The 13,872-nt window shown below is 37.1% G+C and overlaps 1 protein-coding gene across 2 annotated transcripts in view; it reads right to left on the bottom strand.

Moving 5' to 3' along the window:
* Positions 1–13,872, bottom strand: part of FMN2 (formin 2) — a 318,182-nt gene that overhangs the window by 77,321 nt on the left and 226,989 nt on the right. For both annotated transcript variants that reach the window (XM_019746843.2, XM_074316783.1), the window contains one exon: positions 4,123–4,215. In XM_019746843.2, the coding sequence (XP_019602402.2) occupies positions 4,123–4,215 (93 nt within the window). The remainder of the gene's footprint in view (positions 1–4,122; positions 4,216–13,872) is intronic.

Below are 13,872 nucleotides of genomic sequence, written 5' to 3'. Positions count from 1 at the left end.
TCATAAAATCACAATAGAGACTTTATTTTTTTTTAATAACATAGAGAGAAAATACCTTTTCCTTTTAAAATTTGACATTCAACCAAAAATAAAATATTTATGCTGAAGTTTTAAATTATACCCTTATCAAAATACATCATATGAGTGAAAAGGGCTGGGAAGGCCAATGACAAAGAGCTAGGCTCCTGTTTCCTTCCGAGCAACCTCAACACGTGCACACACATACAAAGGCAATCTACTATATGCAAGGTCCTTCATAGCTCAGTAACACGATTTTCTTATGCATACTTTGTCCGAAGCACAACTTGGGTTCAAAAAGAAAGAGGAAAAATTAAAAGGAGTGTGCTGATTTCTGACAAATAGCAAAGCATGATGTTCCCTTGTGATCTCATTTATTTCATCTTTCTTACCTTCTGTTTTCTGCTACCTAAAAAAAAAAAAAAAAAAAAATATGGCGGCACAAAATAAAATTTAACAAAAACTACAAATAAATGCTCAATATCTGGAGATAACCAATTAGTCTTCTTTATAACACATGTACAATAATAAAATCATCACATATGGTGGCATAAATTAGAGATGAGCTAAATTATAGTGACTTTGATGAAATCTAAGTCAAACAATTATGCATCAGTTGTAGTTGTCCACAATAACTTAAAATTGTTGCAGAGTTGTGCCTTTCTACTTCCTCACTTTTCTTAAAGGTTAAAAGCTCAGAAAATTGATTTTTGTCCATGCCGATCCCCCAAAAAATGTTCCATCCAGGAACACGTACCACTATAATCATTGCCTCCTTTCTGAAACTCTTCTTAATTCTGGCTTCCATTGTAACGGCCTCTCTTGGTTTTCTTCCTAACTATCTAACTCCTAACACCTGTGGGGACTTCTCTTCCTCTGTCCGTCCTATAAATGTCATTCTCCTTTAGAATTCTATCCCTGGATCTATTTTTCTCACTTTCCCTAAGCATCCACATGCACTCAATAATCACGTTGCTTATCAGATGTCCCAGCCTCCATCTCAGACCTCTTTGCCATGTCTAACACATATATCCACCTGCCCCCTGGGAATAAATGAAGCTGTATGTCCACTTATTCAAGTCTTTTCCTATGTTTACATCCTCAATCCCAGTCATGAACATCACCACTCACACTGGACAACTGGACACCTATCCATCACATCTATGTCCATTTGATCACCAAGAAATTTCTGCTGTATATTATTATCCCTCAAATTCACCCTCTCTCCATCACCATCACTACTTCCTCAGGACAGGGCCTCCTCATTTTTCTAGCAGTGTGCCATAACAATTTTACAATTAGTCTCCTGCCTCCACGCCTGACCTGCCTCCATCAGCCCTTCCACATAGATGCCAGTGGAATCACTCTTAAATCTTTAAACCTCTGCTCCCTAAGACCTCAGGGTGTAGCCCAAGCTCCTCAGCCAGGTTTGTAGATATGGTGGTGGGTAGCTGTGGGAGCTTCTGTATACCAGTGTCTGTTTTCTCACCACTGTATATGGTTATCATTGCAGTCATGGGTAAAAGACCCAGGAAGCCTTGGAGGTTTGAGAGATGATAGGAATGAAATCTCAGAAAATAAAAAAGCTAAACGTGCAAAGGAAATCTTATAGCATTGCTGAGTAAAAAAGAGTTCCACCGGGAGGTTTCTGGTACGACTCTAAGGTGACACCAGGCAGTGTTGTTGTAAGGACCACACCCCACCTCACCCTCACACAAAGTTGAGCTACTCTGGCGTAAACATAGAGACAGAGAACATGAGGGCTTCATGAAGGTTGTTGGGCTTCTGCCTGGTGAGAAAGACAGCGTGTGCTATGTGCCTGGCATTGTTCTAGGTACTAGGATACAGAGTGGCAAAGCAAAGTATTCTCCTCGTGGAGCTTACAATGCTGAGGGACAGATAAATACCACAATTACAGAACGTGGTTAAATGTGATAGAAAGAATATAAAGCTGGGTGGAGGTCAGAACATATTTTGAGAACATTATTTATTAACATGATACTCTCAGTTCTCACATGGATGGTACATAGCTAGCACCATTACAATGACTGCCATACAGCAGGAGGACTCAGTTCTGTAAATCTGCCCTTTTTACAGCCGAGGTGAGGAACGTTGGCAAGGAAGAAGTGCTTAAGCAGAGACCATGAAATCCTGGCTTGAGTAGAATTAGGAAGAAGACATGTAGTGAAAAAGCGGGTGGACCAGTGGATTGTAGGGCTGGATGAAATCCATAGATTAGAGTGTGGCCTACAGACCACAGAATACCTGAATTAGAAAGATGAGAGATGCTTTTATCATGTTGTGGGAGTTAATGCAAAAAAAACTACTTAGACATTGTTGGGTATAGTCTCTAGAATTGTTTGAAACGGACTTTGGATTTTGAAAATGAGGCACATTAAAAACAGTGTAATGGAATATATAAAAACATGAATATACTGATATACTGAGCACTGAGGTCCATGTAAAAATACTATTTTATTATTGAGAAAACCCTAATTATGAGCAAAGGTCTGGCATATATAATTTATACTAAAGTGATATGCATTACTTTAGTATACAGATTTAATTTTAGAATTTTGTCCTGATAACTAGAGGAAACATAGGATAAACATTTGGTTACATTCTTAAAAAATTAACTTAAGAGAAACATTGCTTTGAAATTCACCATTTTCACTATATATTATTGATATAGGTTCTTGAGCAACGGACCGTGTTTAAAGCTGGACATTTTTTTCTTCCACATTTTTGACATATTTGATTTACATAGTTTTTCTAAAGGATTTGCTGTTGTCATTATCTATCTTCCAGATAATGTAGAATGTAAGATCAATGAAGATACATATATTTTCTTATTTACTGTTATAACTCAGTCCCCAGAAAAATATCTGGGGAAATAAGAGGTATTCAAAACTTTTGTTCAATGAACATGTAATCATAGAACATTTGAATAGGAACAGAGAAGAAATAAAAGGGTAATTGAAAATGCTGAAAGAAGAGCCATGAAGAAAGGCTCATTTCATTGGCACTGTTTAACCTAATTACAAAAAGGTGACACATTTCATACTTATAAGAACACATAGGTTATTATCCTCCCAACACTTATGGTTTCATTTAACACAGAAAAGTATAAGAACTGCTAATATCTATATTTCATAATAAAGGGGTCAAAAGATCTTTCTGGAAGATCATTAAAATCTGAAGAGATACTTCTCCATTTAGTATGACTGAGCAACCACGTCTTCCACACAAGTTGAAATACTCAACAAATCCTGAAGGTCTCTACCCACCCTTTGAATTATCATAAATGATTACCAAAGATATCAATATGGCTGATCATATGTGGTTTATAAGCACAACACCTAAATTCCACTTGGGCTGCAAAATATAATTTTGCTATTCATTCAAAAAATGACTAAGATATAGTCATCAATAAAATTTCAATGCCTGGTCTACAAAATACAGATTCATTATATTATATAATAAATCACATATAACGTGAACCACAATATGGGTGACACTCGTCAACATTTTAGAAATCCAGCAAATTGTTTGACTTCATTTTTTAATGTCATAGAATTAGGGCTCCTTTCTTCCCATAAACAAACAAAACAAAGTTTTTAAGCTCCTTAGAAAAAAGATGTTAAGTATCCAGAGGAATTTGTACATCCTATAAAAAAAAAACAGCATATAATGGTTTGAAGATCTGAAAAACATCTATATACTTTGTTTTTAGATATAATATTTTGACAAACCAAAAATACCAGGTTGAACTGAGGTCATAAGCATAGTTAAAACCCAGAAGGATATTTAATTTTCTATCACAAAAGGCATAAAAATTTTAGTCTTTATAAATATGAGCTATTTTAACCAGTATCTATTGTATTTACTGTCATTAAAGAAAAACAGTATTAATGAGCATTATTCACAAAATCGCATGTTTAGCAAATCACTAGTCTCTCACAGCTGTGCAACTCATGAATAAACATAATTTGCTTTTCTGTGATGTCAAAATAATCCCTTTTAAATCAATGTGTATTTTTTTTAATGCATTCTACCTTTCTGCTGAAAAGGGAGGGAAACGCAAGATATCTCTTCAGAATTTACCTTGAATAATAAATTGCTCCATGTTTTCTTTGAAAGGCTGGATGTGTTCTTTTGAGGATACCTGGTACACTTTCCCCGCTTCAACCTCACAGGCTGGAATTAGAGAGACATTGTTTAGAAAGCCACACTGTTAATGGAGCATTAAAATTATTTAAAAACCAAAGTAGCTAATGTTAGAATATTCTGTTAATCACCCCACCTGACAAATGTTCTATACATATTTTGGAAACATCCAAGTACTGACACAGGAAGACTTTGATCAAGCCTTCATGTTAGGGGATTGGAAAAAGAAATTCTTAGGAATCTGTAATTCCACTTCGGTCACTTCCAAAATGTGTCAACTTGGGCAAGTTACTTAACCTCTGAGCCTCCGTCTCATCTGTAGAACGGACATGAACCTGGTGTCTACCTCTCAGGGTTGTTAAGAGAATCAAATTGATTAATAGACAGAAAGTGTTCAAATAGTGCCTAGGACAGTAAAGCAGTATGTCATTATCTCCTATCATCATCATGATTATTAGTATCAACTGATTTCTAATACAAGTTTTCCCCAATTAAAGTCCAAATTTCTGAAAAATAAATAATAATTCTCATGCAAATGTTAGTACAACAACCCAAAATTATGGAGCCTCCATGACATGACAGATGCCTTTCACCTATTATTTAACTTAATCTTTAGAAAAAGTTAGTAAACTGAACATTATTATCCTGTTTTACAGCTGAGGAAATTAAGGCTCAAAGAGGAGATTAATTTGCTCAAGAGTCCACAGATAATAAGGAGCAGATTCATAACTGAACTCCTGATCTGACTCCAACATTTATACTCTGTCCATGCCTGTGCCATCATAAATGCCTTAGTAGTCTATAGATCCCACTTGGGTAAATTAAGAAGTATTTCTAAGAAAACTTCTGAACAAATTTCTGCCATTATGGTGATAGTGAGAAACCTTGATCTGAAAGGAAATAATTCAAAATTGAAAAAGCACATATTTGAAAAACAAAACCTAGGACAGATACATGCCTGACTCAGGTAAACACACTCTTACTATAGTTCTTAAGGTAAGGTCGCCAATTCTTCAAGAAGACTTTGTAATGGCACTCTTTAAAATATTTTCTTTATCTTATAAAACCATATTTTCCTTTTCTTTCTCTTCCAACTCATTAGCTTGTCCCAGCAGGTGAATACAGGAGGGGCTGTATTATTAACACATATTCTTCCCATCAATTGTAAAAGATGAGGAGGAGTAGTGAAATTTAAAACCAGTTACCCACTTGTAGGGTTCTCTCTACCTATTTTCCTGGCACTCCGCACTCGGCCTGGGCAATCTCTGGCATGCTGGTGACCGTCCAATCCACATCCCTAGCCCAGGTGTTTTGTGGCTTCAGACTCACATGTTAAACTTCCAGGGATATCAAACACTTGGTATTTTTCAATACAGAACTCATCACAGCCTTCTCTAGACTCACTACCTCCATTATTCTATTCTCCTTCCATTGATGGTACCACCATCTAACTTAAATAATTCAAACCGAATCAAGAGAACTATCCCAATTCCTGTTGATGTCATCTCCTAAATGCTTCTTATTTCTTCCTAGCCTCTCCATTCCTGCTCTATTCTGGTACAAACGGGTCACCATTTTTCTTATTGGGGGCTACTGTTAAAACCCCTTCACTGGACTTCCTATCTCTGATCCTCCACAGATCCATGCTTCTTCTCCCAGCCTAAAAAGCCATCTGGAGACTTGACCAATTACCTAGAACTGTTCAATGGCCTCTACCCTCACAGTCACATCCTGAATAGAGGAACAATTTCAAAGGCTACAACATGAAGTACAGTGCTTTCCACAATGTAGGCATTGCTGAACTTCGAAATCATCTAGCTCTACTCATATTTTTTGCAGACTCAGTGCAAGTTCTCATCTCCAGACGCTTGCTCATATTGGTTCCTCTACGTACAATTCTTCTCTTCTTACTTAAGTTAAGGAGGTGGGATTCCATGTTAGCTACCATCCTGTATTACAGTCATTTGTAACTGTGTCTATTTTGTTCCATTAAATTGAGAAACTTGAAAAGAAGCAATTTAATTCTCATTTGTATTCATAGTGCCTGATGCCAGAACACATTGACGTTGGATGGGTTAGTGGCTAGATAAATAGCTACTGTTTTTGGAATATAGAAGTCCTGGTTTAAATTCTAGTTCACTCAACCACTCAATGACCCTTGTGATTTGGGGTGAATTACCAAACCTTTTTGGATCTTAGTTTCCTCAACTAACAGTGGGTTCAGTAAAGCCTCTCATGTTAGTGTGACTTTGGCTAAACTAGGTGGAAAATTCTTGAAACTGAATGTGGGACATATAAATAAGACCATAAAAGATGGTAGCTATTGATGTTATTTATTTTTTTAAATAAAATCAGGTATATTTTAGCTTATGAGAAGTCTAAGATGAATTAACATAGCTAACTTCAAAGAGCTGAAGTGTGTTCCTAGAGACACGAGACTGTGGGTTTCTTCCATGTTGATTCCAAGGGAGGAGGTGGCTAAACAAGCACACGTTAGAGGGAGAGATTTCAATTCTAAGTACAGGGGAGGCTCATAGTGAGGGAAACCTCCAGTGAAGTAACCAGCCTTGTGAGATGGTGAGCCCTTCCTACTCAGAAAATCGTGGGCTACTTGTCAGAAACATGGTGAAGTGATGTGTCTGGTAGGAGACACTCGTAGTCATCTACATTTAGGCTGTGCCGTTTATGACAGCCCCATGTTATTGGAAATTCTGTTCTTGAATGTCTCTAGCTGTATAATAAGAGTATACTTAATAACATCCCGATGTGGGGAGTTTTCCAAAATTATATAAATTAGGATTCTGGATAGGAGAGGGAACACGTTGCATCATTTTAAGGAAATTGGGTAGAGATTTACCAGCCCTTCTTATCATGTCAATGAATTATTTCCAGCAAAATCATAGAAAGGGATGTTCCCAGAGGTATTTGAGCAGTTTCTAATTGCTATGGAATCTATTCAGGCACGACACATATTGACTGACGACCTACAGCATTCAAGGAGCTATTACCCGACACTGTGATGACGTCGTGAGCAGAATGGAACTGCCGTGACAAAAGCCTCTGTCCTCAGGGCACTTGCCTTCTTCTAAACGATGTGGTTTATAATTAATTATTTTTCAATCCCAACAAGAGAAGTAAAATGCTAATAGCATAGTTTCAAACCTTAAAAGCCTGAGGCAAGGAAGATAAATATTTTGACTATTAGTGGCAATTGTTTAATTTGCCATTTTTATTAGAAAATGGAAGTGATAACTGTCTTTTTCTTCATGACGCCACTATGCCTGGAGGTCTATGAAGCTGTAAGGATACCCTAACACAAGTGACTTGTGGAAGTTACTCTAATGGATCTGGTGCGTTAAAGGGGGATTTCGTTAGTTAGGAAAGCAGAGTTGGATCACAGACTAACCAAGGTGAAGTTTTCTAAAATGTGCCCGATTTTCTCTAGGGCTTTATATTTACTCGGTAGCTTTTAAACAACAGAATATGCAGCAGAAAAGAAGAAAAGGTATAATAAAATATAAATAGAAAACTAAGGGAAAATTGTATTTTAAATTTCACTTAATTTTATAAATGTCCTTGACCCATTCATACAAACTGTATTCTTAATATAAATACAAACAAAAACTTTATTTTTTATTTCTTCTGTCTTTTCACCTTCACTTATAGATTTTCCTGTACACCAGGGGGACCAAGTAGAATTTCAGATCTAGAAAAACTCAAAGGTCATTTATTGGCAATCTCATCTCATTTCCAGTAGACCACAAAAGACATTTGTCACGTGTCCTGGTGTCTCTAGTGATGTCCATTCATATCTCCGCCAGGCAGATTTTCCTTACTGAGCTGCTCTAATTATTAGAATTCTCAACTATATCCTGAGCAGAAATCTCTCTACAGTGTACCCCTGTGGATTGATATATCTGGAGTTTGCTTTTAAAATATTTCAGACAGATTCACATAATTACTTGTGTAATTAAAAATTAAGTGAATTTTTGTTTGTTTTCATCCGCCATAGATAGTTCAGATTTTAGTGAGTCACAGGAAAACTCCACTTTCTTTGAGGACAGAAGAGGACTTCATCTCCTACCCGTCTTCATTCATTCACTCCATTATGTTGCCAATACTTAGAACATTGCCTGGCAGGCAACAGGCATTCAACAACTCTCTGTGGAATGAATGGAAAGATGAACTGGATTTTCCTGTCAATATGAACTTTTTCTTATCTTGCAAAATGTCATACTCACTCAAATTTCCCCACGCTTTATGTGTGCTATTGGTCTACCTGACTACTCTTATCCCTTATGACCAATTGTTGAACTGCAACTTATCCATCCATACACAATGGTCACTGCAAGGTTCAACTATCATTCTAAGCCCCAGGAAGTCAACCTCCCCATGCACTTTGCAGCTCTCTCTTCTATAGAACAAGTGTGAGTGATATAAGATAGAAGCAAAGCTTTGAATAAAATAGATCTGGATTCAAGTCTAGTTCTACTAGTACCTATGTGATCTTGGGTTAGTTCCTTAAATTACCTGAGACCCAACAACTCCCTCAACTAGAAGGCAGGGCACCTGAGCACTGAGTTGACTATTAACAAGTTCTCAAAAAATGATAGCTATTAATGATGTTATTTTATTGCATTTATTTGTTTATGTGTCTTTAACTCTGATTATACTTTGCATTCCCTGAAGTCCAGGTCTGTCTAGTCACCTAAGAGTGCCTAGTGTTTGAAATACAGAGGAAGCACTAAAGCCTTGCATGAAAAAAAATGCTTTCAACTATGCTTATGACCATGACTTTCCTTGATCTCGATATTAAGCCTCCAGTGGTGGGTCACATATAACACCATGTAAGTCTTACGCCAAGTGCACCAAAACCCACTCCAAATCACTTGTGCCCTTCATTATGATATATATTCCATACAACTATTTGTGGGTGGCTGTTGCTTTATTTTTTTCATTATATTAAGAAGGAAGAGCCTGTTGGATAACTATAAAAATAAAATGTAGAGTTCTAGAGTATGTATGTATGTATATATATGTGTGTGTGTGTGTGTATATAGTGTGTGTATATATATATATATAGTATATATTAGGTTGGTGCAAAAGTAATTACAGTTTAAAATGTTAAAAATAACTGCAAAAAAATGCAATTACGTTTGCACCAACCTAATACTTATATGTTCAATAATACATATAAATATGTTGAATAAGGAAATTTCTTTATAAGATTGGACTCCATTCTTCTATTAACTGTAGTGCATCGTTCTGACGATTACTTATCTTCAAAATTTGCATGTGATTATGTGAATTAAAAAAAAGCACTATAATCTTACAAACTTGAAGGGTCATTTAGTAACATTATTAAAAACATAACATAAGATAGAGTTCCTGGAAAACTTGCATTATGGTCAATTCCAAATATTTAAAAAAAAAAAAATCTGATAAAGGCTGTTGGCATAACTGAGTAATTCCAATCATGTCAGCTTTTGTTTAATTTAAAGACCTCCCTAATCCAAAAGGATTTTTGTATTGTGCTAAAGGGCTAATATTTAAAAAAATGAGTTCGACTTCCAAATACAAAGAAAAATCCAGCCAGAGCATAGGAAGAACAAAAATTTCTCAGATGTTCCCACTGGAAAATGGGTTCCAACATACCAATGCCATCCACAGACTGGCATGTTGCGGGGGCAGAGCAAACATCTCATTACTGTCATGTTAAAGTAAGAACATCACACACCACTCTCTGAAATGAACCATGATTATAAGGATTCTAGTTATTTTTTTTTAGGGAATTGGAATATTCCAGCTGTAATGTATACAAGTCTCCAAGTTCAACCAATGTTAATCGGTTTAGAGTCACCATCTTCTGTGAGCGTCCAGGTTTCACTGGCATCCACAAACCTGCATCCTCCAGTTTGAAGGAAGCCACATAACAGACACAAAGGAGAAGAAACAAGGTTGATAAGATCAGAAAGTCTTTCTTCCAAAACTAAACTGTCTCCCATATACGCATAGTTTGTGCACTACTCTGGATTCATTTTCAAGAAACAGAAACCATGCAGCTACTTATAGCAGATGGATGCAGCCAATGAGAAGCTTACAAAACAGTTCTAAGAGCAGAGACACTGGGCTCCACACTGGGTCTCCAGGGACCACTCCTAGAACAAAAGTACAGAATTGGCCCTCTAGGGAGAGGTGTTCTCTTTGCCACACTCAGGATCCACGCTGTATGGTGGGTGCCGTACAACGTGGCAACTATGGCTTTGGACTCAGACCTCACCTGCTAAATCGGCATCACCAAATACACTGTTGCCCTGCATCCATACTATGCCTCTCAATACTCACGGAGCTGGTGACTGGGCAATGCAACACTACGTAGGGAAAGACCAATCTCTCCATCTCATTGTTTGAAGCCAAAAAACAAAACAAAACAAAATACAAACAGTGAAAAAGAGGATTCTGCCTTCACCATTTCTCATGCAGACGTACAGGAAGGCACAGATTCAAGAAATATTTGGGAGGTCAAAGTAGCAGAGCTTGGCAATTGACAAGAATGTAAGTAAGTGGTCCTTTGTGAAGAGGCAAACTTTCAGTATCAACCGGGGAGGCTTTTCAAAATCTACCTGCAAGGGCTCCCGTCCAAGACATTTTGAAAAGTAATCTCTAAGGACAAGACTTGGAAATAAGTTCACACAGTGATTCAACTGTGCACGGATGAGTGACTTAGGGAGTGGAACCGTGGATGCTGACCGGATTTATAGCTTGGGTGGGTTGGGGATAGAGAGTGGAGTAGGAAGAGTAGCTTTGAGAGGGAAGACAATGCATTTGGTTTTGAACCCACTGGGTTTTAAGATGTCAGTGAGAAATCTAAGTGTAGATTTCTAGCAAACCATTGGTACAGGAGTTTGCAGATCAGAGTGACTATAGAAACTCTGAATAAGGATAAGATCACTCGAGAAAAGCATATACAGTGAGAAGAAGAGTGGGCCTACCTTACAAATACCAACTTCTCTATAAATAAAAGCAGAGAAAGAGAAGGTCATGAAGAAAGAAGACTTACAAGGAGTTGCCAGACATTATAAGGAGAACAGAAGTGAGTGGGGCTAAGGAAGCTAATGGGACAGTGAGTTAAAAAGGGTGAGTCAAAATCAACAGAGACATCAAATAAGATAAAGGTTGAAATAAAATGTCCATTCAATTTGGCAAGTAGTGACAACAGTGTCAGCAGTGCTATGGACAAAAGATAAACCATAATAAAGTGAGTAAGAAATGAGAGGTAATGAATCAAAGGATCAAAGGACTCAGAAATTTGTTACCACGTTGGCCAATTAGCACACATATCCCAGAACAAATGCGCAGCAAAGGTGTCCTGTGGGACATGGGAAGAATGGTAAATAAATGAACATGTCCTTCATAACTTCTAGAAAATACTCAAAATATCCTAGTTTTGAAAACAGTAGATTAGTAGATCCAGCTGCATATTAAGAGACGTATATTATTTACATGGATCATTCTATCCTAAAGATGGATTTCAGAAAAATGTGATCCTTAGCAATTAAATGCCTCCAGATTAACATCAAAACAGTTCCCCATCATCTAACTATAATGAAAGAGGACAGAGATACCTCGAACATACAAATTTTACAATATCTTAATTTAGACATGGTAGACTTAGCAATACTACCAGTGGAATAAATTATGTTTTCTGTGAGTTCACCAGCTTTACCTCAAAACAAAGCTAGAAAGAACTGAATGGTTTTGTAAACATATTCTCCAACAGGTGTTTCACAGCTGCACTCTTCAACAGAAGAGATTTTGAAAGTGACCCTGTTTTAAATGGAAATGAATGAAAGAGCAATATGCTAACATTGGATTTGCTGTTTTAATAATCATTTGTATGAGAGGAATTCTCAACTTTTTTGTCACCCTCCACACAAGGTGCATACATCCCAAACATGACGCCCTTTCATGGACAAAGAGGTCTATGGGCTACAACAAGATAAAACATAAGAGCTGTGACTTTCAGGAAAGTAGCAAGCCTCTGTGACTCAGGTCCTTCGTCTGGAATACACAACCACAGAACCAGCCTCCCAGCACTGGAACAAGGAGTGAATCAGCTAATATATGGAAACCACTCAGAACTGTGCCTGGTGCACACTAAGGGCTACGTAAGTTTTAACCATTAGTATTGTTGGTATTATTGCCAGCTGCAGTAGCAAACAGAAACGCAGTATGACCTAGGGATCGGAAGCACGCATCCTGGGAACTGGATCTGCTTCCTGGCTCTTCCACTCCCTAGTAAGTTATGTCTCTGGCCTCGTAGGTATGTATCCTCTTGGTGCCTCACTTTCTTCATCTGTAATATGGGGATAATAATAGTGTCCACTTCATAGGGTTGTGAGGATCAGACGATTTTATGTAGGTGAAATGCACAGAACAGTGCCTTATCTATAGTAAAAAGAATATAGTGCTTGCTACAATTACTGCTGCTACACAAGTACCACCACTCTGTAATACCAGAGGTACAACTACTAACATACAACAAAGAAACTGAACCTTTCCTGTAAATCTCAAGAGGCACTGAGGCAATGCTCCAGGTGATGAGTGAGAATGACAGTTCTATAGGGACAACCGAGAATGAGTTATAACTCATTCAAACATGTTCTTTACTGGTAGTGTCTAATTACTTCTGACATATCTCACACTTGATTATGACATATCTAATAATCAATGGTGACATACCATGGTGTTGATATTGTGGATGACACTGGCTGGACTAGATAACTCCTCTAGGTTCACCTGACACCACACTTTGCTATGCTTCTCAATCTATCTGTGTTCAGAAAGAGGAACAAGGGCCACAACTTCAGAGTCAGTTAAGGTACCTCTCTCTACATAATGTGAACACGTTCTTCAAGTGGGTCTAAACACAAACACATGATAATGAGTGTACACAGTTAGAAATAGAATTTTCTTTTTTCACATTGGGCCTTAGGAAACATGACAAGTGAATGCTTACTTGTTATAAACAATATCAGAGCAGTCATTTAATATATGAAGGAGGCATATAGTCCTTCATAGTATTCTTGTGTGATCCTTTCTACTTCTGTGGAATCTGTCATAGCTTCTCCTCTTTCATTTCTGATTTTGTTTGTGTCTTTTCTCTTTTTATCTTAGAGAGTCCAGTCAGGGGTTTGTCATCTTTATTAATATTTTCAAAGAAGCAGCTCTCTGTTGCATTTTTTTTCTATTGTCTTTTTATTCTCTATTTCATTTAATTCTGCTCTAATTTTTATTATTTCCTTCCTTCTGCTGACTTTGGGTTTCATTTGTTCTTCTTTTTCTAGTTGTTTAAGATGTAATGTTAGGTTGTTTATTTGGAATTTTTGTTTGTTTGTTTCTTGAGATAGTCCTATAATGATATACATTTCCCTCTTATTGCTGCTTTCACAGCATCCCAGTAGTTTTGATATGATGTATTTTCATTCTCATTTGTTTCTATGTATCTTCTGATCTCTCCTTTTATCTCTTCTTTGACCCTGTCAATCTTTAGGAACATGTTACTTAATCTCCACATATTTGTGGGTTTTCCTATTTTCTTTTTGCAGTTGATCTCCAATTTCAAAGCGTTGTGGTCAGAGAATATGCTTGGTATGGTTTCAATCTTCTTAAATTTGCTGAGGCTAG

Source organism: Rhinolophus sinicus, linkage group LG12, assembly GCF_036562045.2.
Source record: "Rhinolophus sinicus isolate RSC01 linkage group LG12, ASM3656204v1, whole genome shotgun sequence".
Taxonomy (NCBI): domain Eukaryota; kingdom Metazoa; phylum Chordata; class Mammalia; order Chiroptera; family Rhinolophidae; genus Rhinolophus; species Rhinolophus sinicus.
This window is presented reverse-complemented; position numbering and strand designations above follow the sequence as displayed.